This window comes from Salminus brasiliensis, chromosome 16, assembly GCF_030463535.1.
Source record: "Salminus brasiliensis chromosome 16, fSalBra1.hap2, whole genome shotgun sequence".
Lineage (NCBI taxonomy): Eukaryota > Metazoa > Chordata > Actinopteri > Characiformes > Bryconidae > Salminus > Salminus brasiliensis.
In genome coordinates, this window is record NC_132893.1 from 7,437,383 (window position 1) to 7,463,858 (window position 26,476).

The window sequence follows — 26,476 nt, forward strand, 5'->3', positions numbered from 1 at the left end:
AATGTTTATGTCAACTCCACAATTCTCCCCCCCCCAGTTTGGGTCGCCAATTATCCAATCTGCACGTTTTTCTCCCCCATCACTTGCAAGGTCCCAGACACTGGGAGGGTGAAGACCGACACACACCTCCTCTGACAAGTGCGCAGCCAGCCAGCGCCTCTTTTTTGAACTGCCACCGATGCTACACCATCAGGCAACCAACGCGCACAGAGGAAAGCACTGTGTACCCAGCTCTAAAGCACTGGTCAGCTGATGCCAGTGGCCGACGAAATTAGAGTCCTACATGCAAAGCATTATTTAATGTCTTTCTTCTCCTGACTGAATTTCCAAGCTTTATAACTTCTCTGATTCTTCAAAACTTGTACCAATACGCATTCAAAATCCACAGAAGACAACGATGGAGTCGCTCGCTGTCTTTAAACGCAGATTGAAGACCCAAAGAGAATACTTGGGCGAATAGCAGAGTGGTCACCCTATTGACTTGTGTCTAGTAGTGTCTTAACTTGGAGGTATCTTTGAATTCTAGCCTATTCTAACTAGCTGAGGTTATTATTAAGTAAATAGCAAAGCACTTTTGTAAGTCGCTCTGGATAAGAGCGTCTGCTAAATGCCTTAAATGTAAATGTAAATGCATTAAACACAGGCTTTTCTAAGCAACTGTCTAAACATCTGAAAATGAAAGTAATCAATGTCCACAAAGCAGGAAACGGCTACAAGAAGATTGCTATGCGTTTTCAGGTTAAAGTTTCTACAAGGCAGACTACTATTTAAAATGGGCAGTTCAAGGGGAACTGTGGAGGTCAAGATGGATTCTGAAAGTCAGAATTGACCCCCATTGGACTGGAACCTGTATAAACGTTTAGCTGAGTCTAGAGGGTGGTGCACTGTTTCACTGTGCAGTGTTGCTTGCACAAACACTGACCTTTCAGAGTCACCTACTCAGAAATCAAATGTTGCAGAACATCCAGATAAGCCATATTATGTATTATATAAATATATACTTTTATTAAATGGTTAAATTATACTATATAAATAAAGGTGTCATTGTTATTATTATTATTATTATTATTATTATTACTATTATTTGACATGTGTATTTACTCTGGGAATTTGTTACTAACCTAATGCTACTACTACTATTATACAAATTAATGCATATTTAAGATATTTTACATTTGCCTATTTTTAAAGAACTCACTGATCCCCCCTGACTCTAAACCTATAAGGCAATATAGCACAAAATCCTTTATTTGTAATATTTCTTGTAGACAGAGTCGATTCATTACCATCACACTGAACACTCGCGCGTTGAAGCACCGTAAAATCACACAGTTGCAAATAAGAACAAGGGCTGTCACAAAACAACTACACGACTCTTCAGAAAAGGGCACATTTTAACCAGATGCAGAGTAATAAACAGCCAAGGGAGCGTGTCACCCACCGAGAGCAGCATTTACATCAGAAAGGGCCTGGTGCGGGGGCCCTCCACGCCGCGGGTTTGTAATATCAGTGGGGGAAAGCAGGACTCCGGGGTTTGTTTCAGTTCACCGTCTTTTAACATGGTAATTTTACACGCGTGAGGGTCGTGTGGACCCCTGGTATAAATGTGAGGGAGTCAGTGTGTGCCTTCACTGCTACCCTGACTTCAGTGCAGAAGCTGCAGAAGAGCGAGTTTTCTTCAAGATGCAACAAGAAATCAAAAACCAGCCGGCCAGGACTTCCTCATTTTCCATCGTGGACATCCTGGATCCCTCCAAATTCACAGGAAGACAAAGTGCAAGACATGCAGACTGCAGGAAGAGAGAGGGTGAGTTTGCTTAGTGATTACTAAGGGATATTATACGTGTTTTTACATGTATTTTATTTAATTTATTATTATTTTTATTATTATTGTAAAAATCTGCTTCATTTATTTTTTTCGTTATTTCTGTGTAAAATAGTTCCTTATTTTTATTTGGTTTTTTTTTTACATGTATTCAATTTAAATTATTATTTTTTTTATTATTATTGTGAAAATCTACTTCTTTTATTTTTTTCGTTATTTCTATGTAATAAATAGATGTATTTCTATTTTACATAAATTACAACCTGCAGTTATACAATATCCCCAGTAGGTGGCAGGATTAGCTCACCTTTCATATATAACCGCGTGTTATTTCACCATTTCTACTCACCAACTCACTCACTGCACCCTTCTGATTTTCAGACCCGCTCAGCGGTGAGGAGAGCCCTTCAGAGACCGACAGCCTCTCCGCTCCGGGCTCGCCGGCTCCGGTCCGCAAGGCGAGGCGCGTCCGCACCGCGTTCACGCTGGAGCAGCTGCGCGTTCTTGAGCAGAGCTTCCAGAGCAGCCACTACCTGTCCGTGCTGGAGCGCCATGTCATCGCCACGGCGCTGCGCCTCTCCGAGACCCAGGTTAAAATCTGGTTCCAGAACAGGAGAACCAAGTGGAAGAAGGCCCGAGAGGGACAAGGGGCCGAGGAGCAAAGCCACTTCACCATCATGCCTCCAGCTATCATCCCAAACGTGCCATTCACTCCTACAGTAGCTTCCTGCCACCAGGCAGCTCCAGTGCCTATACATTTCCAGGCACCTCAGTCCTATTTCACTCACACCTACCCTTACAATGCACTTACGTTCTTCTGAAGGCAGCTCTGAACTCAAAATAATAAGGGAAAACTAACTTAAAGTACACTGCTGTAATCCACATATTTAAAATGTGATTCATACTTGTTATGTAATATTTATAAGCTTTATGGAACTTGTAACTTATGTCCAGTTTTAAATATTTGTTGTTTAAATTGATGTTTAAATTTTAAAGGTATATTTTTGCACTACAGATGTATTCAGTTGTTTCTAATCTCCCAGGTTAGCTAAACTAGGCTAAATAGCTACACAATGTAAAGGCTAAGCAAATAGCGAATGATTCTGGGCCAAATACAACCCATTCGAATTATGAAATATCTACATTTTGGGAAGAGCATGTCTGAAGCCCCTCCTCCCCAATCTAATGTCCTATAAATTCCATCTCAAGCTCTACCAAGTCTGAGTGACGCTCTACCACCCCGTCACCTTCTTTTTAACCATGTCATCCCTCACTTATGTCTTTCTCCTGTGTTCATTTTTTCCCCAAATGCCACGGGATTCTCTGAGGCCTTCTTCATTTTTCCAAAAAATGGTCTGTCTTAGTTTTGGCCTCCAGAATTTTAGGGGACTGGAAATGGAGGTTTTTGAAAAGGTTTTCACACTTTTTTATAACGCTTAAAAGTGGGTTATTTAGACCAATGTTAAAAAAACACTGGCATAGATTAGTTTCATCATTTTTTTTCTTCAAATCAGTATAGTAGAATTCAGTATGAGGGGTTGAGTCATGGAAAGCTGCTGTTTTAACAGTGAGAAAATCTTTGGCACTGTAGAAAATGTGCTTCAGCGCTGTGTTTAGGTCTGTTTTGGACATTACGCTGCTTCTTGAAGAATATGACATTAAACTTTGTGAGATATTAGTACCCCTGCTGGGCTGAAGTGCTCACATTAGCAATTTAGAGCAGTTGTTGTGGTCTCACAACCTACAGTGGTTATGTCTGGAAAAACTGACCAGTGATGATGGGTTAGAGCAGTGTTTTTTGAGGCTGGTCCTGGAGGACCCCCTGGTTTCCTGCTCTACCACACCACCTTCAACTCAGGAAGAGCTTGTTAATTTACAGATTAGCTGGGTCAGTTGTGTTGGGAGCAGGGTAAACAATAAAATGTCCATGCCAGGGGGTTCTTCAGGCCCAGGGTTGGGAGCCACTGGGTTTGAGGATGCAGAAATCATAACTATGTCAGTGCGACCTCAGTCAAGAGACCTTATGTACACCTATGACTTTCAACCAGTAGGTCTGTATAAAATGGACATTAATACATGTCATATCTGAGTTTATGCAGTTGTTGTTCCTTTGTTTGGGGTGTCTAAATGCTATCAAAAAAATTGCAGCAGGCCTAAAATTATAGCCATATGGATGACAGACAGAAAGACAGCCACATGCACAGATGGACAGCAGATGGGGATAGACAGGATATCAAATGATAAAGGAGCAGTCCCGTCATTCCAGAAGTCTCGTCTCCACTGATATAAAGGCAAACATTAAGCACAAAAAAAGGGTTTGAAATGATTCCCAATGAGCCAGCAGGGGCACATCTGTCTGCAGTCCACCGCATGGTTTTCATTAACCTCACATGTCTGACAGCACTGCAGATAAATAGTGGCCTTTCCATGGTCCATGCAAAAGATACCGTAAGTGGCTTATATAAGGTGGGTTGACTTATTCGCTTATTTTGCACAGCTGGACTGTACTGGGTCCAAACTGTTCAAATGCACAGCAGACTAGGAAACATATTGCCCGAGATGTTTAAGGGGTGTTAATCTGATGGAATGGTTGACTTGTTGGTCTGGTTTGTTTAAGCCTGTGTCTGAACTCTGTTATCTGTGTGTCTGAAGCAGCTGAAAACACAAGAACACTTTAATCCCAGACCGCCGTCTACATGAACATATTTCTTGGACTTTTGGCTCCATTATGCCTCTCACTAATAAGATGGAACTGCAATAATACCTTAATTGGAAACAGCAGAGAAGCGCACAAGAGCAGTGCTGGATTCCTGACTCCCCCATGAATTACTCCACTGATAGTGTCACATCTGATGTGTTCTACTTTTGAAAAACTGTGCCAGCCAGCATCACAACAGAAGTGACGAAGAGAAAAAGTGCCATCTACCCACCCAGAAAGAACCTGGCCAATTGTGCTCTCTCTGGCTCTGGCTGCTGATGGCGAAGCAGCTTCTGGAGCTTTTCACATTTGTTTACAGTGAAAACTCCAAATTACATTACAACAGATGCTGGTAAACATAAATACAGTAAAAAGGAACTTTCTGGACTCCGGCTAGGACAAACTAGCCTTTCGTCTATGTTGGAGGGACTTCCAGCTGTGCTGAAGCTCAATTAAGATTTTTGAGGAATGCTAAAGACTGGCAAGTGCTCTGTGCAGGCGAACGACACAGTGACTGTAAGAGAGGTCCATGGGGAGCCATTACAGCCATGGTGTGTATGTGCAAGACTGTGTTTATGCCACTGGTGCTCTTGTGTGGCTTTGGAGATGTTTTAAGGATTCCTGTGATGTAAAACCACAACATTTTATATGAACGTTATGAGTATTTATTCTAAGATGGGGCAGTGGTGGCTCAGCGGTTAGAGCGCTGGGATATTGATAACAGGGTTGTGGGTTCGATTCCCAGGTTCGGCAAGCTGCCACTGTTGGGCCCTTGAGCAAGGCCCTTTACCCTCTCTGCTCCCCGGGCGCTGGAGTTGGCTGCCCACTGCTCTGGGTGTGTGTGTGTACTCACTGCCCCTAACGTGTGTGTGAGTGTGTGTTCACTACCAGATGGGTTAAATGCGGAGGACACATTTCGCTGTACAGTGTACAGTGACAAATATGTGCACCTTTTTACCTTTATATTAGTGAATTCTGATCAAACTCTTACTGCCCAGATCAAGGAGCTTTTTTACAGGTGCAGAAAACATTAGCACAGTACTCTATATCAATTGTAAAGGCACTGTAACAAGACTTATGAGTGGACTTCTTGGGGGGGGGGTCATGTTAAGTCAGGTTGTGCTCATGTTTTCAGACATTCAGACATTTCAGACTGTACGCTCTTCTAAACCAAACTAGACCATTGTCTGAAGTGTCTGGAAAGATTAAGCTCAAGCGCAGTGGCCTGTTGCACAGGGACTGCAGTAGTGTGCAGCTATGCATACTCAGTCTAGACATGGCATAGACATAATCACAGTTACAGCCAGTTCTGCAGATGCCAACTACCCACGCTCGAGTCTGGGATTGAGTAGGCTGATGAAAATGTATCTATAAAAAAACATCCATATTCTACATTTTCTTGTATTTTATTTTTTATTTTTTATTCTTATGACTTAAGTACCAAACATTGTCATAATTTATTTGTCCATTATAGACAAACTGCAGTAGGCTAAACAGAATGCTTGACCTTAAATTTGTAAAGGGCCCATATAATGGAAAACTAAAATTCCCTTAAAAAAGACACATGGAATATGTAAACAGTCTTCTACCATACACACCATACACGAAAAAACAAACAACCATGAACGCACTTACGTACCCTTAACCACCCATTTAGTCTACAACAGTGTGTGTTTTTTCCAGGCTGTTTTGAAGCTTTTATGATGTTAACATAATTGGGAACATCACATCTGATATGACCTCAGTTGAAAATACTGACACAATCCAGCTCCATTTTCTGGCAGCAACCCTCAACTTTCCAATGACCTTAAATATTTAAAGGGCCCACGCAACGGAAAACCAGTTTCCTCACTATTTGTCATAAAAGACTTGGAATGGATGAAATGTGATATCATGAAGGTGATGCCACGACCATGAACATACTTACCCATGATCATCCATTCAGTCTAGTGTTTTTAAACTTTCATGATAATGTCTCATCTGAGATGTCTGAAATCCATTTTCTGGTAGAAAACCTCAACTCTCTACCCACCTTAAATATTTAAATGTAATGGAAAACTTTTTTTTTTTTTTGATAAAAACAACTTGGATGGAAAATGTAAACATTAATAACATTAGACCATACACACCATACCTGGAAAGCAAAAAAGAAATACATAAAATAATAATTATTAATTAATAATGAATGTGATGTAGAAACCATGAACATACTTACATATAAGCTCTATGGTTTGTGCTTTTGCCAATATACCTGAAGATTGCAGTGATGTTCTGTGCATTTTATATGAGTACAAATACTGATATAGGTTGAACAGGAGGGGGGGGGTATGTAAATATGTTATAATAAGTTAATTCAAAACAGGCTGTGGTAGTTGAGTATTTGAGGACTGTATGGACTTGGGATTGAATGGTATTTGAATGTATTTTCATGATATGGGCCCTTTAAAAGCACTGGCAATTTTCATTACACTCTACACTGTTAAAAGTTTATGGTTCTTGAGAAACTTTTAGGGGTGGAAGAACCTCCAAATGTGGAATAACCTCTTTAAATGCTTTTTCCAGTATACAAGGGAGTGAGTTATTATATATGGGAGTTATTACATATTGGGAATGCATGAACCTTCATGTAAAAGTCAGCAGAATTTAGGATAACCTGTGGTCAGCAGGAAGGGTGTAGAGCAACACCTGGATTGGAAACTAGTGACTAATTCTTACTCCAAACACATTCAGTAACAAAGGTCTCATTCTCTGAAGTGCTACAAAGGTCTTTGGAAGGGGACATTTTTTGTATCCCACATCTAGCTTGAGCAGTTTTGCTGCTTCACATGGAATATTTGGTTTGTGTAACAAAAGAAAATGACTCATCTCCACTCTAGCCCACCCTTCCCCCTTTCCCTCAGCATTCCCCTCCAGTACCCTCCCCAGCCTTGGATCTTTTCTTTTCCCCAGGATTCGTCTTCCCACACTCACTTGGAAGGGGGGCTGTCAGAGGAATTCGGCTGGAGTTGCAGTCCACTACAGACAGCAGGAGTTAGTGAACACCATCTTTGTCTGATTTCATTACCAGCTTTATTGATTGTACCTCTAGTTGGAATGAGACGTTTGGACTGAGAACTTCTGGAGATCTTCAAAGGCCATCTGTTTCTTTTTTAAAACTGCTGTACCTCTTGTGCGAACTGTCTCGTCTACGACGCATCTGCATGTGCTTTTGGAGTTGTTCAATGACAGCCGGGCTGTAGATCTACACCTCTTAGTTCTTTCATATTCCATTGCATTAAGTGGAGCAAGGAGAACCAGTGATGAAGCTGTGGAGGTTGAAGGTGCCTCTCTGGCTCACCCTGTTCACTCTCAGCTGGATACTAACAAGCTATGGGAATGTGGAGGCAGATGGCTTGGTGAGGTCTGGCCAGACAACCAAAGGGCTTCGAAGAAGACAAGCGGCAGCTGTTGATCACAAGAAAAAAGAAATACAGGAACAACAGCAGTCAGAAGATGCTCAGAAGGATGAACCGGGAGCAGGCGTGGAGGCCAAAAAGGACAAACCAGGGAGTAAAAAATCACCTGAAGAGGTGCTAGCAGGTAAGTCGCTGTCTGCAACCCATTCACTGTAAATAAGGTTCATGGCGAACGTCAAAGGAGATGCAGCTGTCTTTTGTTATGTTGACATATCTGGCATGGCCTGAGGTCAGCTTTCCTCCTCTTATGCAAGGTACTCGGAAAACTAGAGCTATTCATTCTACTGACACACTTAATACACTGCTCTTTTCGTCCCACAAGCATGCTGCTGGGAGGCTGGTGAATGGAAAAAAGATTACAGTCAGGCTGTAGTAAAGGAAAGGAGTAGATGATAATCACAGATGGCTCTGAAAAACAGTGTGGTCCAGCAAAGCACTCTCCTATCCCCACCAGTCTTCCCTCACTGTGTTTTGCAAATAGTAGAGTGCCGTGCGGTTGGTTTTTAGGCTGCAGAGGCAGGAAGAGAAACAGACCCAACATTTGGTTTGCATTGAAGCAGTCACAGCTAGTCTCTCTTAAGGGTTCGCAAGTCCAGGCCTTCTGACGATGTGTTAGGTCTCTCTCTATTCTGCCTCACATAAAACGTTATACGACCAAAGAGCTAGACAGAAGGGTTCTTGAACTGATAAAAAAAAAAAAAATGAAGCCATGTAGTGAATCATAGTTGATGAGTAGATTAAGGGAAGGAAAAAGGCTCAATTTTGGTGCACCAATTGTCTGTTTTTTTCCAGATGCGTGCTAGATTTATGCCTCTGTGGTCTGGATTCAGTTTGGCAGCATTTCATTTTTTGCTACCACTGTCACCCAGCTGTATCTCATAGTTGTAAAACTCCTAAAACTACGAGCACAAAATTTATGAGAGCAACTCTCTGAACACACTAAGCGTTTCATTAAGTTTCATCAAGTTCGTTAAGACGGGGGTAATTTCTTGCTGTGCGTGACAGTTTTTAACTTCTGTTTGTTGCAGAGTCAAAGGCAGCTTGTGCAGATATGGTCTGAGGCTGGAAGTGAAGTGTCATGATGACTGGCTGACCTTCCTTCATTTATGTTGGCACTGGCCTACTCTTTACTTGGCAACCCATCAAGCAGACTTATACAGAGAGTAGCTTTACCAAAATGAATAAATAGCCTTAATATTCTAACTGGCCAAATAATTTTTGGCCATGTAATTTCAACTTGAGTATTTCTTGCCAATGTAGAAAATATAAACAAATAAGTAAACAAAATGAAAATGTCAGATACAGTCAAGCTGATCTGTGTTTATTGAATATTAAGTTCTGGTATTTTTGTGGTGGTAAGCAGTTTTACCAATGGCTGCATGTAGGAACAGGTACATGTAGACCAATAGTGGCATTGAGAAGGCAGGACTTACACAGCGTGACCAATGGCTGCATGTAGATGCAGGTACACGTAGACCAATAGTTGCATTGAGAAAGCGGGACTTAAACAGCGTGACCAATGGCTGCACGTAGATGCAGGTAGATGTAGATCAATAGTTGCATTGAGAAAGCGGGACTTATAAAGCGTGACCAATGGCTGCACGTAGATGCAGATAGATGTAGACCAATAGTTGCATTGAGAAAGCAGCTTAAACAGCGTGACCAATGGCTGCACGTAGATGCAGGTAGATGTAGACCAATAGTTGCATTGAGAAAGCGGGACTTAAACAGCGTGACCAATGGCTGCACGTAGATGCAGATAGATGTAGACCAATAGTTGCATTGAGAAAGCAGCTTAAACAGCATGACCAATGGCTGCACGTAGATGCAGGTAGATGTAGACCAATAGTTGCATTGAGAAAGCGGGACTTAAACAGCGTGACCAATGGCTGCACGTAGATGCAGATAGATGTAGACCAATAGTTGCATTGAGAAAGCGGGACTTAAACAGCGTGACCAATGGCTGCACGTAGATGCAGATAGATGTAGACCAATAGTTGCATTGAGAAAGCAGCTTAAACAGCGTGACCAATGGCTGCACGTAGATGCAGGTAGATGTAGATCAATAGTTGCATTGAGAAAGCGGGACTTATAAAGCGTGACCAATGGCTGCATGTAGATGCATGTAGATGTAGATCAATAGTTGCGTTGAGAAAGCGGGACTTAAACAGTGTGACCAATGGCTGCACGTAGATGCAGGTAGATGTAGATCAATAGTTGCATTGAGAAAGCGGGACTTATAAAGCGTGACCAATGGCTGCGCGTAGATGCAGATAGATGTAGACCAATAGTTGCATTGAGAAAGCAGCTTAAACAGCGTGACCAATGGCTGCACGTAGATGCAGGTAGATATAGATCAACAGTTGCATTGAGAAAGCGGGACTTAAACAGCGTGACCAATGGCTGCACGTAGATGCAGGTAGATGTAGACCAATAGTTGCATTGAGAAAGCGGGACTTAAACAGCGTGACCAATGGCTGCACGTAGATGCAGGTAGATGTAGACCAATAGTTGCATTGAGAAAGCGGGACTTAAACAGCATGACCAATGGCTGCACGTAGATGCAGGTAGATGTAGATCAATAGTTGCATTGAGAAAGCGGGACTTAAACAGCATGACCAATGGCTGCACGTAGATGCAGGTAGATGTAGATCAATAGTTGCATTGAGAAAGCGGGACTTAAACAGCGTGACCAACGGCTGCATGTAGATGCAGATAGATGTAGACCAATAGTTGCATTGAGAAAGCGGGACTTAAACAGCGTGACCAACGGCTGCATGTAGATGCAGGTACATGTGGATCAGTAGTGACTCTGTTCTACATAAACCTACTGAGTCAGAATTATTGATAGTGGTATTGCTTCCTACAAAACCATTTGAGCTGACTGGTCATTTTGGATAATACGAAAAAATATTTATGCTATATTTATGCTGTAGATGCAACTCTTGGTTCCTATCACCTTCCCTGTAAGGAAAAGTCAGTAAGTTCTCTACAATGAACCATTAATTTTACACCAAATCCACTCTGAATGAGTCTCTCAGAAATGACTCTGCAGAAATGTTTAGAAATCGGAACATTTCCAGGCAGAGGTCTGGAATTCAGAGGTCTTGAATAAATATAATCTCATATAATGTCAGACATTTACAAGCAAGTTTTGCTTCTATGCTTCTTTTTCAAGTGTACTTTAGCTTCTTTTTCCCTCTCCCTCACAAGCCAAGGCAAAGAAAGCAGCAGAGAAGGAGGCCAAGGCAAAGAAACCAAAAGCCCCCAAGCCCACCAAGAAACCCAAGCCACCGAAGCCAACAAAAAAGCCCAAACCGCCAAAGCCAACCAAAAAACCCAAGCCACCGAAACCCACCAAGAAACCCAAACCACCGAAGACCACAGCGCCACCCAAACAGAAAGCCAAGACCCCCCCTCCAACCAAAAAATCAACCCTGGAGGAGGAAGAGGAGAAACTTCTCAAAGAACTTGGATGGGATACGTGTATGTATGATGTATTCACCAACATACTGGGAAACTGACTAGTAGGAGGGGGTAACAAAAGGTCAGAAAGTGTGCAGCGTCTTGAGCTCTGAGTGGTGCAGTGGACTAAAGTGCTGCCACTAATTGTTGTTCGAATCGTTGATCGTGCTGCTTGCCCTCAGCAGCCAGAGTGTGAGAGATCACAATTGGCCTTGCTCTCACAGGGGTGGGTTGATCAAAGCAGGGAGCACGAAAACAGACAGAGGCTGGCTTTACATGTGTCAGAGGAGATGTGCTTGTCTTCACCCTCCTGGTGTTATGGGCATTGCTAGTGATAGGGGGATTTCACACAAAGGGGGATAGGGTAATTGACCCTCCAAACTGGGTAGAAAATGGGGTAAAGAAACAGTGATCAAAGCCTCTACAACTACCTCACAGGAGGGTTTCCCTGGGAACTGACAACCTCAGCAAAATTAAGTGAATGATTACAATTACATTTAATGTCATGAAATGTAATGCTCTATATGTCAAAATTAAAACACAAAAAACACTAGTTTTAGAAAAAGGAACATATTAATAATTAATGCATAATTTAAATAATGATCAGAGTGCAGCAAAAGTGTGTGACAGATGTTAGCAAGTTGGCACTGCTTTTCTTTTAGTCAATTTTAACAATAACTAAATCAAAATCAGTTGTCTAAATTAATGATTTTAGAGTTTTAAGAAAGTTTTAAAATGTAAATAAATGATTGCAGATATGTTACAGCTCTAGCATCTTTAGCAAATCTGAAATAAAAAGGAATATGTTTATTATTAATAAAAATATATTTATATTTATAATATTTATAATATATTGTAGGCTTTTGAGTGAAGTAAAAGTTTTCCAGAGAGGTTAATGCTACAAATATGATGCTTTGTAGCACAGACAGACAATGATCCAGTAATGCTGCTATAAGGAAAGGTAATGAAGCTATTCTGCTCAGAGCTTTTAGATAAAACTGAATGCACAGCATTGCTACTTTGTCACAACTCATTATTAGCAATGCACCAATATCTGATATTTTTATGTACAAATCTGCTGATATTGAAGAGTAGAAACAGAGGCTAAAATCACCTGGATACAAATAATAGTTGATGTACTATAGTGGTCACTGCTAGACAAGAGCGTTTATCTGTGTTGTTATTAGCGATTAACATTTCCACCCAATACAATAGAAGGCTATATTAGTAGACTTAGATTCAGACATGACTGCATGTCTTTCTGCCTTAGAATCCTGTCTGAGTAGGCAGTTTTTCTTACGTTTTACACATTGAACATTTATCTTCCCATGGCAGACTAGTGAGTGATACCCTGGCTGGGCAAACAAACCATGCTATACTGACTCCTAACACTACATTCTCCTAGCTCATAAATGCAGTACAATTACTAAAATGGAGCTGTAGTGCAGTATTCCAGGGTCACCTAAACATTCTGCTAACAAACACATCATCAAATATTGGACTAATATACTGGTAAAACATCTGTCCAATTCCAACACTGTTTTGCTGATGTTTTGCTGATTTAATATCAGTGTACATCCCTACCCAATGCCATATATCATTGGTGTATGAGATATAAAATATATATTGGACTTTTTTAATGTTGGGAAGTTTCCAAAACTGTGAGGAACATGCCCCTCGATACCCACCCTCATTTTCTGCTAGTGATGTCTACAAACTAATATAACCCTTTCTTTCTTTCAGTATTCCCAACAGTATCAACAAAAGAGAAGCCGTCTCCAAGCCCAGACCATGGTAAGTCCAAAAATAACACTTTCACATTGACATCAGGGTTGTCGTTTTCCCTTTTCTCTTAGAAATCAATGTTCTTAACTTGTTTATTTAAACACATGGTCACCATTAGATGTTGAAACCTTTAGCTGAATTGTGGAATTTACCGAAACGCAAGAAAAAAAAAAGCGTGTGTAAACAAACCAACCATTTTTTATGGCTTCCATCTTGCCGCTTTCAAGATGCTCTAAGGCCCAGTTTTACTGAAGCAATGTTTTACTAGCAATTTCCCTTTCATCTCTCCATCTTCTACAGATGTTCCCATCAAGGAAGAAGACCCAACATCTCCATCTATAACCAAAATCCCAAAAGAACATGATGCTGAGTACTGGGATGCCAGACGTATGTGGGGAAACCCAAGACAGAGACGCAAATGAGTTTGACTTTGAGCTCTGTTAAAACAGCAGAGGACCTCACTGTACTTTCATGTTTGACTCTTTCTTCTGATAGATGAGGTCCCAGAGCCTGACCTCCCCCCTAGACGCAAGGAGGCCACCACCACGGAAGATCCAAGCATATATTTACCCATCCCAGGTAACCCAAGGCTGATTTGCCCTAATGGGAGGGCGTGGGCCAAGATGGCTCTTGCATGAAAAGAGGAAACCCACAAGAGACCATTTCAGATGTAAACAAGAGAAGCAATGAAATAATGTGGTTGCTGGCGATTACAGGCAAAACATTCGAGCAAGAAGTATGAGATTACAGCATACGGGACAAATGTTACGAGCTGTTTGTTTTTTCTCATTAAATGCAAACTGGCTAATTTCTGTTTTTATGCTTGTGTGTGTAGAGGAGACCTCAGCCCCACCATTTGTGGCCCCCTGGTATGAGGAATATGATTATTCTGACTGTACGTTTACACTATTTTAAAACAATCTTTTTCAAAAGGATCACGTTGTGCTCATGTATAGCAATCATGTGCTTGATTTCATGCTGTGTGTTTTTGTCTGTCTCATTAGTGGCATCAAAGAAGTTGGAGGAGGAGATGGCGAGAAAGCAGAAGGAGAAGGAAGAAAAGGGTCTAAATCTTTTGTTTTTTCTAGTTACATGTCATGAGCATACGCTCAAATGTCTTTGAGTACTCCTGTCACATGGGTGGTCCGTATGTTGCTGTATGTTGTTACATAAGAAATCTTACTTTCCAAGAGAGCTCCTTCAACCATTCTGTGCCCACATCTTCCACGTGATACTCTGTTTTGAGAAAAACACATAAAAACAAAAACAGTCAGATCGGTTGGAGAGACAGTGTTGAAATATTGAACCTGAAGGCATCAGCCAATTAGACTGTAGAAAGAGATACAGACGATTAAACGTCACAGTGGAAAGAGAGGGAAACAATTGGCTGACTAATGAGGGAAATGTGTCACTGTAAAAATCTATAGTTACTTAAAGGTAAATTACACTAATTTTTCAAAATTTTCATTTAATTCAAAGCTTGAGATGGAAACAAAGTCAATCAGACTGGTCTGACTGCCAAGTAAAGGTCTCTTTACAGTGGTGGTGAATGAAACCAGAGTCTATAACTCATTTTCCCATTATAACACCCTGCATGTGACCCTTAATCATGAATGCATTTCGAAAGGATATGTTCTCAAAACGGTGTATTCGTAAACATTTCATGTAAAAACATTCTGTAATGTAACTTTAAGAGACACTAAACTCTTCAGAGGTCTGGTTCCATTTACTTTCACTGTGTTTATAAAAGCAATATATTTATATAGCGCTTTCTACAATTGAAGAGCAATAATAAGTTAAAGAAAATTAAGGAATGAGTCATGATATGCAATAATGAACATTCAAAAGTGATACAATTTTGAGTTGGTAAGTTTCCCTAGAATGAAGCAGAACATTTTGAAAAGCAGTGGACTTTCCCTTTAAAGGAATACTACAGCATTGTTGAATTTTATTTTCATCTGCTGCACCTGTAGCGTACAGAGAATAATGTCAGTCAGCAATTTTGACGTGTTTCACAATATTTGAACATATCTGTAAAACAGCAGAAAACCTGTTAATTCAACACACATTTATTATATAATAGAAGCCAATGAGCATATGTTGGAAAACCTTCCCATTGGCTTCTATGGCAGGAATATTTCGACTATTTTGCCTGTGCTTTCTATTATTTTCTTAGTACAGCAGAATGACTGTCCAAGGTAATCAATCACATCTTTTTTTAATTACTGCCAGACAGAAAAATGCCAAAAAATAACTAGGTTTGCATCTATTGCTATTTGGTGAATGACTTTACTAATACAAATGAACCCAGAGAAGGTTGGCATAGGGTATGTGTATGCTTGCTGTCCCAAAATGTTTAATCATGTCTTCTCATTCTCTAAAAAATGAAAAACAGCTGAAAAAATGAGGAAAAAATGGGAGGAAGAGGAAGAAGAAAGAAGAAAGCAGATCCCTGCCTACGTCGAACCAAAGAGTAAGGCCTTTTTTTCTAAAAGTATAGTCCAATTATCCACAGCTGGGCTGTATGTGATGTAGTATTTTATGGGGTACTTGAGTCACACATGCTGCATTTCAAGTAAATAAGAAAAAAAAGGATAGGCTGCAAAAGCTAACTGCAGTAAATGTCAGTACTGAATTGTCCTTCCCCCACAACCTTTTTCCTTTCCAACTGGATTTAGGCCTGTGTTGAGTTTGCGGGCCCTAAGTGAGTATGTGTGTCGGGATGTTTTAAGAGGAGCCAGCATTGCTGTTGGCTCCCACTCCTTCCTGTCCAAACTGCAAATGTGCTTCAGCTCCAAAAAGGCGGTTCTCAAACTGGGATTGGAATCATTTAGTCAGACTCATAGCTACAACGAGCTACTTCTGCACAAACAGGGAGAGGGTTTTTATGACAGCAAGTAAAACTGTGTCTTGCTTGGCATAGTAAAAATCATGAGTGATTACTGCTGCAAATGAATAAAAATTCCCTTGTGCAGACTGTGTTTTCTCTGCTTGCAGAGTGTCCACCTCTTGGCATGGAGTCGCACCGTGTGGAGGATGACCAAATCCTGGCCTCCTCCATGTCCCATCATGGGTTTTCAGCCCAGAGAGGCCGTTTGAACATGCAGGTATATGCAAATATAGTTTCAACTGGTCTTTTTCCAAACGGGCCGCTAGTACCGCTAGTGTTTTTAGCTATGCAGTGCACATTTGTCAGAAACTAACTTTGGACAGCCAACATGTTTCAGCTAGTCAACCTAATCGTTGTGTGAGGTTTTCCCAGACATGTCCTCTTTTTGGGATCCTCAGTGTACAGAGTTTTACAGCTTTAAACCACCTTCTCTCCACAAATACCGGCCTATGTGTACCTGCATCTACACAACCATTGGTCAAACTGCTTGAGAGAGAGAGAGAGGGAGACAAAGAGATGAAAATGACATAAATGACCATTGACTACATCCTAAAAACTGCAGAAACTCCTGTGTAAATCGTCACTGTCATGCAAAAACCTTGTATCTTTAAATTGGCAAGTTTACAGGTGAAAGAAAGAACCTTTTTAACTTAAAACAATGGAAGTCATGGATGTAAACAGATTTTGGGGCATTTCTATTTTACCGTTCATTATTAACTTCTACCACAATATAATAAATAACAGAAATAAATAGATAAATAAATAAATAATAAAATACCTTAAAAAACACATTTGGTGGTTATTTGCCAACCTAGAGTTCTTCCCATTGGTAGAAAAGGTTCTATATAGAACCATATAAAAATGGAAAGAGTGTACTCGAAACTGCTTTTTTCAACAATTCATTTGCACTATGAACAAGAACCTTAGAGTAGAAGGTTTGCTCAAGTGATTCTTCCACTAACTTTGCTCTGTTTTTCTAGAGCTCTGATGATGAGGATGATGTTTACGGAGGGGGCTGGTGTGCGGACAGCGAGGAGAAAGAGCACTGGTTTCAGCTGGATGCTCATCGAGAGGTGGAATACACTGGGGTCATCACTCAGGGCAGGACCTCTGAGACACAGTATGGAGCATGAACAGGAAATATCATATGCTTTAGGCTGATACATAGTTGTGGTCAGTTCCTAAATGTCTTTGGACCTGCCATGGCCAAGGCCTCTTTTCATTTAATTGTTAGTGATCATGATTGACTACAGCTGGTAGCTTCTCTGTGCTCACATAAAAAGGGTTTATTTGACAGCACTCATTTAATTTACTAACACAGTACAATGAGTCCAAGGAGCTCAGTGCAGATCTGAAAAGGATGATCGTAGCCATTTCTAAACAACCATTTTAGTAGTGTTCATAGCCATATTCCAAACATTTCTAAATGCAACTGAGAAACTTGTCCAGATGATCAGGATCAACCCAGAAACCACCAGGGCACATGCCTGCCATTAACTGGAAGCTGCTGCAACATCAGTGTCACTGTCTACAGTCAAGCTAGTTTAGCATAACCATGGGCTGAGGCCGCTGTCCAAGAAAGCAGCTCCTGCTCCAAAATCGACATCTTCGAACCTGCCTAAAGATTGCAGTTGACCACATGGACAATGAGCCATTAATGAGTGATTAATGATTAGAAGAGACAAAGTAGGGGGGCTACTGAAGGTCGCAAGTTCGAATCCCGAGCCAGTGGCCGAGTTCTAAAAAAGAGCACAATTGGCCATGCTCGCTCCCGGTTGGCAGGATGGCACTAGCTATCCTCATCAGCAAAGCCACATTGGCGGCAGTTCGAGAAAGGGCAGTGGCTGGTTTTGCATGTATCGGAGGTGACGTGTGTTAAGTCCTCCAATTGTTAGAAGCATTACTAGTGGGAGGGAGCTACAAACGCAATTGGCCGTACCAAATGGGAGAAAGAGGGAAAAAAATCTGCAAACGTCAAAAATAAATAATGGTGGAGGTAGTAACATGATCTGGATCTGTTTTGCTGCCAGGGAAACATTTGAGCACATTGCAAGTGGACAAAGAAAAGAAAAAGAAGGGCTTCCTCAGAATTCTTCAGCAAAACCTCAAACTAACAGTTAAATGGTTGAAACTGGAACACAATGTTTCAACAGGACAATGAGCCCAAACGCACATCACATGTGGTTGTGGACTGGATAAAGCAAACTAACATTAAGCTTTTGGAATGGCCTTCCTGAAGTCCTGACCTCAACGCTATCAGAAAATTGTGGACTGTGCTTCAAAGTCATGTCAGTGCCAGGAAACCAACAACTTTAAACGAACCGATTTTGAAGAAGAATGAGAAGAATGGTCAAATATCCACCCAAACGTCTGCCGAATACTTGTTAAAGGCTACCAAAAACATCTGTTCAATGTGCAAGCTGATTAGTGAATGCTAGGTGTGCTGCATGTATAATTTATGCTGTAAATTATATGCTGTGTTGGTTTCAAAGATACAAACTTGTGCAGTCAGTGCAAATTCCGGTTTGTGTTCTGTACACTAATTCTGCCCCGGACAATTTTGGGAACAGTTCAAAGAAATCATTAAAAGCCCAAAACCTCCATGACATTCATGCCCACGATGAGTGTATGCAAACGCCGGACCACAACTGTATAATCAGTGTCAGAAACCACGTAAGCACATCTGTTATTATTTAACAGGCCAACGTAGTTTGAGGCAAGTGTGGGATTATTTAAGTATGCAGTTGGTGGGTCAACTACATTTGGGGGAAAGGGAAAAACTGTGTAAAGCAGATTTTTTACTAGCAACTGTCACTTGTGGTGAGGCATGTTTTTACAGCAAATGCTCTTTTGTTGTTTTGCAGTGATGACTTTGTTTCATCCTACTTCGTGGCCTTCAGCAACGACAGTCGTGACTGGACAGTGCTTCATGATGGCTATGCTGAATGGGTGACTCGATTTTTACATTACAGAGATTAATAGGCCTTGTTTTGAGAAGTTTGAGAAGAACAGATAATCTACATGACGTCTGAATAACTGCTGTGTTTTATTTTTATTATTATTTATATTATTTATTTATTTATTAGTAGTATTTAAAACCATAGTGTACAGCCTGTTGTTTTGCTGTTGTTAGCTATCTACACTTTAGCTTGCTAACTCCCAAGTAAAACAACCACTATAAAAAGATATTCCACTGGGCCCCAACACCCTACCGCCCCAGGCCACTCCAACCCTAAACGTTTAACACTGTGCATGCTGTGGAATTCACTGTTTGATGCAGGACTAATATCCTCTATAAGAATAATGCTCTAGATATTTTAGAGCTTAAATTTAGTTTTAAATTGAAGTTTTAAAATGATTGAATGTGAACATTTATCTAGTGTTGGCAAAGTCATCTTGATATGCTTGGTTCTTGAGCTCTGGTCCTGGAGGCCTGGTATCCAGAACACAGTTTGGTGTTTCTTCTCAAACACTTCTACAAAACTTGTAAATTAACAGATGATTTAAATGAGGTGTTTTAAGTAGAGAAGTAACCAAACCCTGCAGAACACCAGTTCTCCAGAGCCCTGCTAAAGCTAAATCATGGAGCTATTTAAGCAGGTGTTGTGTTGTAAAAGAATCTATTCATGATCATGCTGCTTTACTCTTCAGCTCTTTTATGGGAATGTTGACAAAGACACTCCAGTGAAGAACGAGTTCTCCATGCCTGTGGTGGCGCGGTATATCCGAATCTTACCGCAGAGCTGGAACGGGAGTCTGTGCATGAGACTGGAGGTGCTTGCCTGCCCTCTGCCCAGTAAGCACTTAGCTATTTAACATTAACATTCGAATTCTGATCAGTTGATGGTAAAACCTCTTTAAAGACCCCGCTCATACAATGAGACTGCTCCAACAGATAGTTACCCAACTGAAAACGACGTTACGCCCACTGATGACTTGGACTACAGGCATCACAACTACAAGGAGATGAGGCAGGTGAGGCTGCTCTCTTCACCTTAAGCGCATTCCCCGAATTCAGACTGCTGCTGTGTGAAGGTTAAAGGGCAAGGCTTGGGTGCTCATGTTTGAACATGCATAGTGCTCTTTCCTTTGACTCTTATATAAATAATGTGTGTGGTTGGCCTGTAATGTGAATGTTCTAATATTCTCACCTGAATGGTGTCCTCTTTCCATTGTCCTCTTGTACACAGATGATGAAAGTGATAAATGAGGAATGTCCCAACATCACCAGGATCTACAACATTGGCAAGAGCTCTCAAGGGCAGAAGATGTACGCAATGGAGATCTCTGACAATCCAGGAGAACATGAAACCGGTATGTGACTTTTAAGGCCAAACAGAAATCAAAAGACTTTATAAACTCATATGCACTTGGTCATATTAAGCTCAGTTCATCACATCATATCATTTAAAACGTAACATTCTTGTTTTTGCTAGAGAAATCGAATGAAAAGCTATGTCTAAGAGATAATATGGTATAATGGCATGGAATGGCCTCAATTCTCAAGATGGCCTCCAGTTCTGTACAGAAGTTGTTGTGTTGTGTTTAAAAGCTCTGTATAAATCACCTTTTTGCCGTACTGGACTAAAATTGGCAATTTCACTTACCAAGTGACAGACTGACTGACTGACAAATGTTGTTGAAACACACATGCGCATGAACTGCCTCTTGTTTGCCTAGAAAAGACATTTTCTCATGCTAACAGACAGTAATCTTAGGTAAGCAGAGGTTGGCTCTCCGTGCTTGAAAAATTATAGTAAAGGGACATGGTGCGAAGACCAACTGTGGCATTACTGTTTGTGTCAAAGTCTGTAGCTATAGCATGTTGACTCAACGTCGCTTCCGCAGCATTAGCAGTGTGCTGGCCATTGGCCCTACCCTGCATCGGTAATGTGGGGTCACCATTGCTACCACGGCGGCAGCCAGCCTCACCCAGCATTGGCATACCATTAGCATCGCTACCACACTGGCTGCCGGTTTCGCCCAGCATTGATACAACAGTGTTAGCATTGGTACCGTGCAGGCCTTGCCCAGCATCACTACTGCGGCGTTAGCATTTCTACCGGGCAAGGCTTGAGTTCTTTACCAGGCAGGGACACATTATATGGAACATGAAGCATGTAGATGTTATTTTATGCCACAGAACCTTTTGCAAAATCATCTTCCCATTGTTGAAATGCCATTGGCGAATCTATCAAGCCAAAGGTGGTCCGGCAAAATGAGGCTTGTCTGGTTTTTTTAGCGTTTGCCTGAGCAAAACAACTGGGGGTCTGGATGCATTTAATGAAAATTCAGGGATGCTTTTGGCATATGTTTACTAACACTGAGTAATCCTTTAATTATATGATGAAGAATAAGACATCTGAAAACGCATCTTAAAAAGCATTAAGACATGCATGCAAACAAATCAGGGATGGTCTCTGAGCTAGCTTGCCTTATTCTGATGTAATTTCTCACAATATTCATATTATCATATTACCCTGTGCTACTGTAAGTAAGTAAAATATGCTAAAAGCTTGACTCATGTCTGTTTTAGGTGAGCCAGAGTTTCGCTACACTGCAGGACTACACGGGAATGAAGTACTGGGAAGAGAACTCCTTTTATTACTAATGCAGTTCCTATGTAAAGAGTACAACGATGATAACCCCCGGGTGCGCCGCCTGGTGGACGGAGTGCGCATTCATTTGGTTCCCTGTCTTAACCCAGATGCCTACGACCTGGCTTATGAAATGGTACCAAGAAAGTTCTCTATCACTAGAGCCCGTTACCATTCTGTATTCTGTTATCTGGCTTGTCCTCTAACGAAGATGGGTTCTTTTTATTTATTAGGGCTCAGAAATGGGAAACTGGGCATTGGGCCACTGGACAGAGGAGGGCTACGACATTTTTCAGAACTTTCCTGACCTTAACAGTGTTCTGTGGGGCGCAGAAGACAGAGGATGGGTCCCTCGTGTTGTGCCGAACCACCACATCCCCATGCCGGAGAACTTCTTGAATGGCTCGGTAGGCATAACCTAGTCTTATTGGATAATTTGGTCATTTATAGATATTCAGCAATCCAGTTTCTGGTCAATAAATGAAGAACGATACCTTTCCTATGTCTGGGTGACCCATGCGTGCTCCACTGATGGACAAGAAACGCTGACAAGAAGCACTGTATGGCCAAAGGCATCCAGACACCCCTTCTAACTAGTGTATTTAGCTTTGCCAAAACAACCAGACCATTTTGGAGCATCCACACATGAGTCTAAGGTCATCATGACCAATGCCAAACATTGTGTCACAAACAAGTGTCTGTGGAGCGAAACATCAGTATTTGATCTAACTAATGCAAATTAGTTAATGTTCAAGAGCAAAGTGGGCATTGAAAAGCAGGTGTTCAAACGTTTTCGACGTACAGGGCCATTTTCCCAGACAGAGATTAAGCCTAGTCCTAAACTACCCAGCATTCCTAATGTAGATTTTCCATCAAAAGGAAAATGTTCATGTCTGGGAAACAGGTAGTAGTGTATACAGGCCCATCACCCCAAAGCACCCCTAAATTTGTGTAAGTTAGACAAATCTCCATATTTTGTGCTCAGGTTGCTACTGAGACTAAAGCCATAATCGCCTGGATGGAGCGAACGCCATTCGTTTTGGGAGCAAACCTGCAGGGTGGCGAGAAGATGGTGACGTACCCCTTTGACATGCAGAGACCACCCAGGTCCACCAGCATGGACAACAGAGTGGTGCATCGCAACGGGCGTCCCGTGGTGGAGTACAACATGAACGAGGACACCTGGGCCCGGATTCAGAGGCAAAACGAGGGGGAGCTGAGGGAGACCGCGGACGAGAGCATGTTCCGCTGGCTGGCCATGACCTACGCCCACAGCCACTTGACCATGACAGAGACGTACCGTGGCTCCTGCCACACCGATGACATCACAGGGGGCCAGGGCATCATCAACCGTGCCAGCTGGAAACCTGTCGTGGGCAGTGAGTGAGACAATCATTAGTGATCATCAGTTCAGTTCATCATCAGTGAAATGTTGATGAAAAGTGTCCATCTAGTGGCATGTTGTGGCACTACATACAGGGCTAAGCAATATGGACTGTATATACTGTACATATAGTGGCATACACAGGTTAGGGCACCCCTGGTCAAAAGTTTATTACTGTGAGTAAAAGACGACCTGATTTCAGAAAGGCATGAAGTTAAAGATGAAGTGTTTCTATAATATATTAAAATATTTTTTTTAAAAGCTAATGTTGCCAGATATAATAAGCTTATAGTCTTTCAATTCTAGTTTGGGGGATTTTTGCCCATTTGCCCTGTGTAATTCTGGGGCTGCACTCTGTTGATGTTTCTCTGACACATCCTTGTGGTAAGGATGCAGGAAAGGTTTCCTTCCGACGACTCTTCCATAAAGGTCATATTTGACTCTGCTAAAAAGTATTTTAAGGTGTTTTAATCAGACTTTCTATAAGACGTATTTTGCTAAAAACTTTCTTGGTCTTCCAGACCCCAACATCACGTCTACTGTTCTCTGTTCTAAGAAACCACAATTTCTTAATTACATTAATTACAACTGAGTAAACAGCAACCTAAAAGCATGTTGCTATCTTCTTATAGCGGCTTTGTGGGCATCAATTCTTAGTTATTATTAATTCATTGTTCTCATACTGTTAATTATGAAGCTTTGACATTTGTATCACTTGACCTTTCCTTTGCATCTCCTGATTATGAAGAAGCCATAGCCCTAACACGCTAATTAATTATCTGAGAGGTCTTTTTCATGGTGCTCCACAGTTCACTATATAATATTATATACACATTATGCCTTTAATGTTGAAAAGAATGCTTCATCTTTAAGCTTTTTGGAGATCAGATCATCTTGTACTCACTGAGCTGTTCACAGTTACAGAAATTTGCATGCCACTGTATATCCACTACATGCCAGATTTACGTTGCTGTCATAAGAAAACTTTCTGACATCACAAAAACTATTAGAAATGGGCTGTTGAGATGGGCGGATGTAATTACACTCACACATATATATGTGTGTAAATGGCTGAATGGCTAAATGCGTTGGTTTTTGTGACCTCACTAACAGTAGTAAAAATGGGCTGTTGAGATGGGTAGTAAATGGTACGCTTTGAAATGTTACCGGTCATCAGTCCACCAATCTGAATCTGTCAGCCAATCTGGTCATATCACAAACCCATGCATGAGCAAGATCCGTCAACACTACAAAACAGAGAGGATAGTGACAAGCACAAGCCTCCTCAAAGCTTGATTTTTCAAGAAATGGGTCCTTTTATATATATTATCATAACTCATCTTTTTAGCCAACAGGGTCCATTTCAGGTACTAAAAATCAGTCCAGTGTAAAATTGCAATGATAGTTTTGCTTGCCGTCTTTTTCCTCTTTACTTCCATAGGTATGAATGATTTCAGTTACCTTCACACCAACTGCTTTGAGATATCCATCTTCCTGGGATGTGACAAGTTTCCCCATGAGAGTGAGCTGGCCCTGGAGTGGGAGAACAACCGTGAGGCCCTACTAGCATTTATTGAGCAGGTATGAGAAAGAAACAAAGCAGAAATGAACAAAAATATATTAATAAACAAAGTGTTTGACAGCTGTAATCCATGTGATAAAGAACGTCTCCATGATAAATCTGAGTTGGCCAAAAATGCAATGAAAACGTGTCCTCAACCAGGTGCATCGTGGTATTAAGGGTGTTGTGAGGGACGTAGAGGGCAATCTACTAGCAAATGCCACAATATCTGTGGAGGGCATCAAGCATGACGTGAAAACAGGTAAGCTCTACTGTAATTCTCTTAATGTAACCATGCGATGTCCATATAATATATTATTATTATTATTATTATTATTATTATAAATATAACATTAACATTTTGGGATGTTTTATGCACAGATTTGTCCAAATTGTACTATGAACGTAATATAAATTAACAAGTGATTCTATATAGCACCAGAAAAGGTTTCACTATTCAGTACTACATGGAATTCTTTTTTGCTTTGGTGTATATGGAAATTTCAGTATCAGGTCCAAGCTTTAAAGCTCTTTTTGCTCTCTGTTTGCTCTCTTCCCTCCCAAGCTTCCACAGGTGATTACTGGCGTCTCCTAAATCCAGGAGAGTATCGTGTCACTGCGAGAGCGGATGGCTATACATCTCAGACACGCCTCTGTATGGTGGGCTACGAGACAGGGGCCACATCATGCAGCTTTACACTAACCAAGTCCAACTGGGCCAGAATTAGACAAATCATGGCCCAAAGTGGTAAGAAGCCAGTTCTTCGACCGCCACCCAACCCCAGGGTCCAAAAACCAACAAATGCTGCTGGGATCAGCAGAGTTCCAGACACAGTTCCCCAAAGTAAACGCCAGCACTGCACGCGCCAGAACCGTTGCAGACTGCGAAAGAGGATCAACATTACCACCACTAGGGCCACCAGCACAACCACAACCACCACCACCCTGCCGCCCACTACCACCACACAGTTAAAAACACAAACCACCGACTCTTGGTTTAACTTCTGGGTTGGGCAGGACAGTTCACCCACCGTGGCCCCAGGTGAAGATGAATTCCAAGAAACTGAGCCTACACCGGATTACGACTTTGCTTATAGAATAGATGATTTTTAACATGATTATCAAGCACAGATATCAACAACAATCTTTTCCATCTCAGCAGTGCCTTATTATAAGACTATTGAGACTGCAGAGTTTTGCCTGCAAGCCTTTAGGCCTCTACAGAAATGTACAGTACATCTCTGTGGAACAGAGAGTGTAAACACATCTGGATCCTAGTTTAATGAGGGAATTTTAAAGAAATTTGCAATCTCACAAGTCTAACAATAACTCAATATATATCACACTACTACTAGTAAAAAGAATGAAACCTTTTCAATCAATCCACCTTGTCTTCAGATGACTTATGAATTATTTTTTGGACTGTCCTGTATTAAAAGTTTTTTCTAATAAAATGTGTTGACTCTGTAACAGCCTCTTGTCTTATTGATTAATACGAAGCAACATTATCAAACGCTAAATAAATACTTTTATTATTAAATAGTTTAGTAATTATTTGTAAAGTATGTATTTATCAGGTTGAACCTTTTTTTAAAGTCAGTTATATGAGTTTTTAAGAACTTTAAGAACAGTAAATAATTAACTAGATTAAGTAATGAATAGCAACTATAGGTCTCCATATATATATATATATATATATATATACATATAATGTCTTAGTTTGCTTTAAAAAAAAAAAAAAAAAACCACTGTCAGTTATTGCAAGTATCCAACATGAAAGCTACAAAATAAAAGTCACATGTGAAAAGTGTTATTT

At 41.0% G+C, this 26,476-nt stretch overlaps 2 protein-coding genes across 2 annotated transcripts; both read left to right on the forward strand.

Annotated features, from left to right (window-relative positions):
* The first annotated feature begins 1,683 nt into the window (after window positions 1–1,683).
* On the forward strand, window positions 1,684–2,646 carry pnx (posterior neuron-specific homeobox). The gene is made up of 2 exons (XM_072659380.1): window positions 1,684–1,807; window positions 2,207–2,646. The coding sequence occupies exons 1-2, from the start codon at window positions 1,684–1,686 to the stop codon at window positions 2,644–2,646; spliced, it is 564 nt and encodes a 187-aa protein (XP_072515481.1).
* Window positions 2,647–7,469: 4,823 nt separating this feature from the next.
* aebp1a (AE binding protein 1a) lies at window positions 7,470–26,130 on the forward strand. Its single transcript, XM_072658381.1, has 20 exons — window positions 7,470–8,102; window positions 11,192–11,464; window positions 13,187–13,237; window positions 13,529–13,615; window positions 13,724–13,807; window positions 14,064–14,123; window positions 14,233–14,292; window positions 15,624–15,701; window positions 16,226–16,335; window positions 17,099–17,238; window positions 18,983–19,067; window positions 19,770–19,914; window positions 20,014–20,093; window positions 20,309–20,432; window positions 21,655–21,851; window positions 21,949–22,122; window positions 22,701–23,094; window positions 24,541–24,680; window positions 24,823–24,922; window positions 25,226–26,130. Exons 1-20 carry the CDS (start codon window positions 7,823–7,825, stop codon window positions 25,771–25,773), a joined length of 3,210 nt encoding a protein of 1,069 aa, XP_072514482.1. The 5' UTR covers window positions 7,470–7,822; the 3' UTR covers window positions 25,774–26,130.
* Window positions 26,131–26,476: the final 346 nt, after the last annotated feature.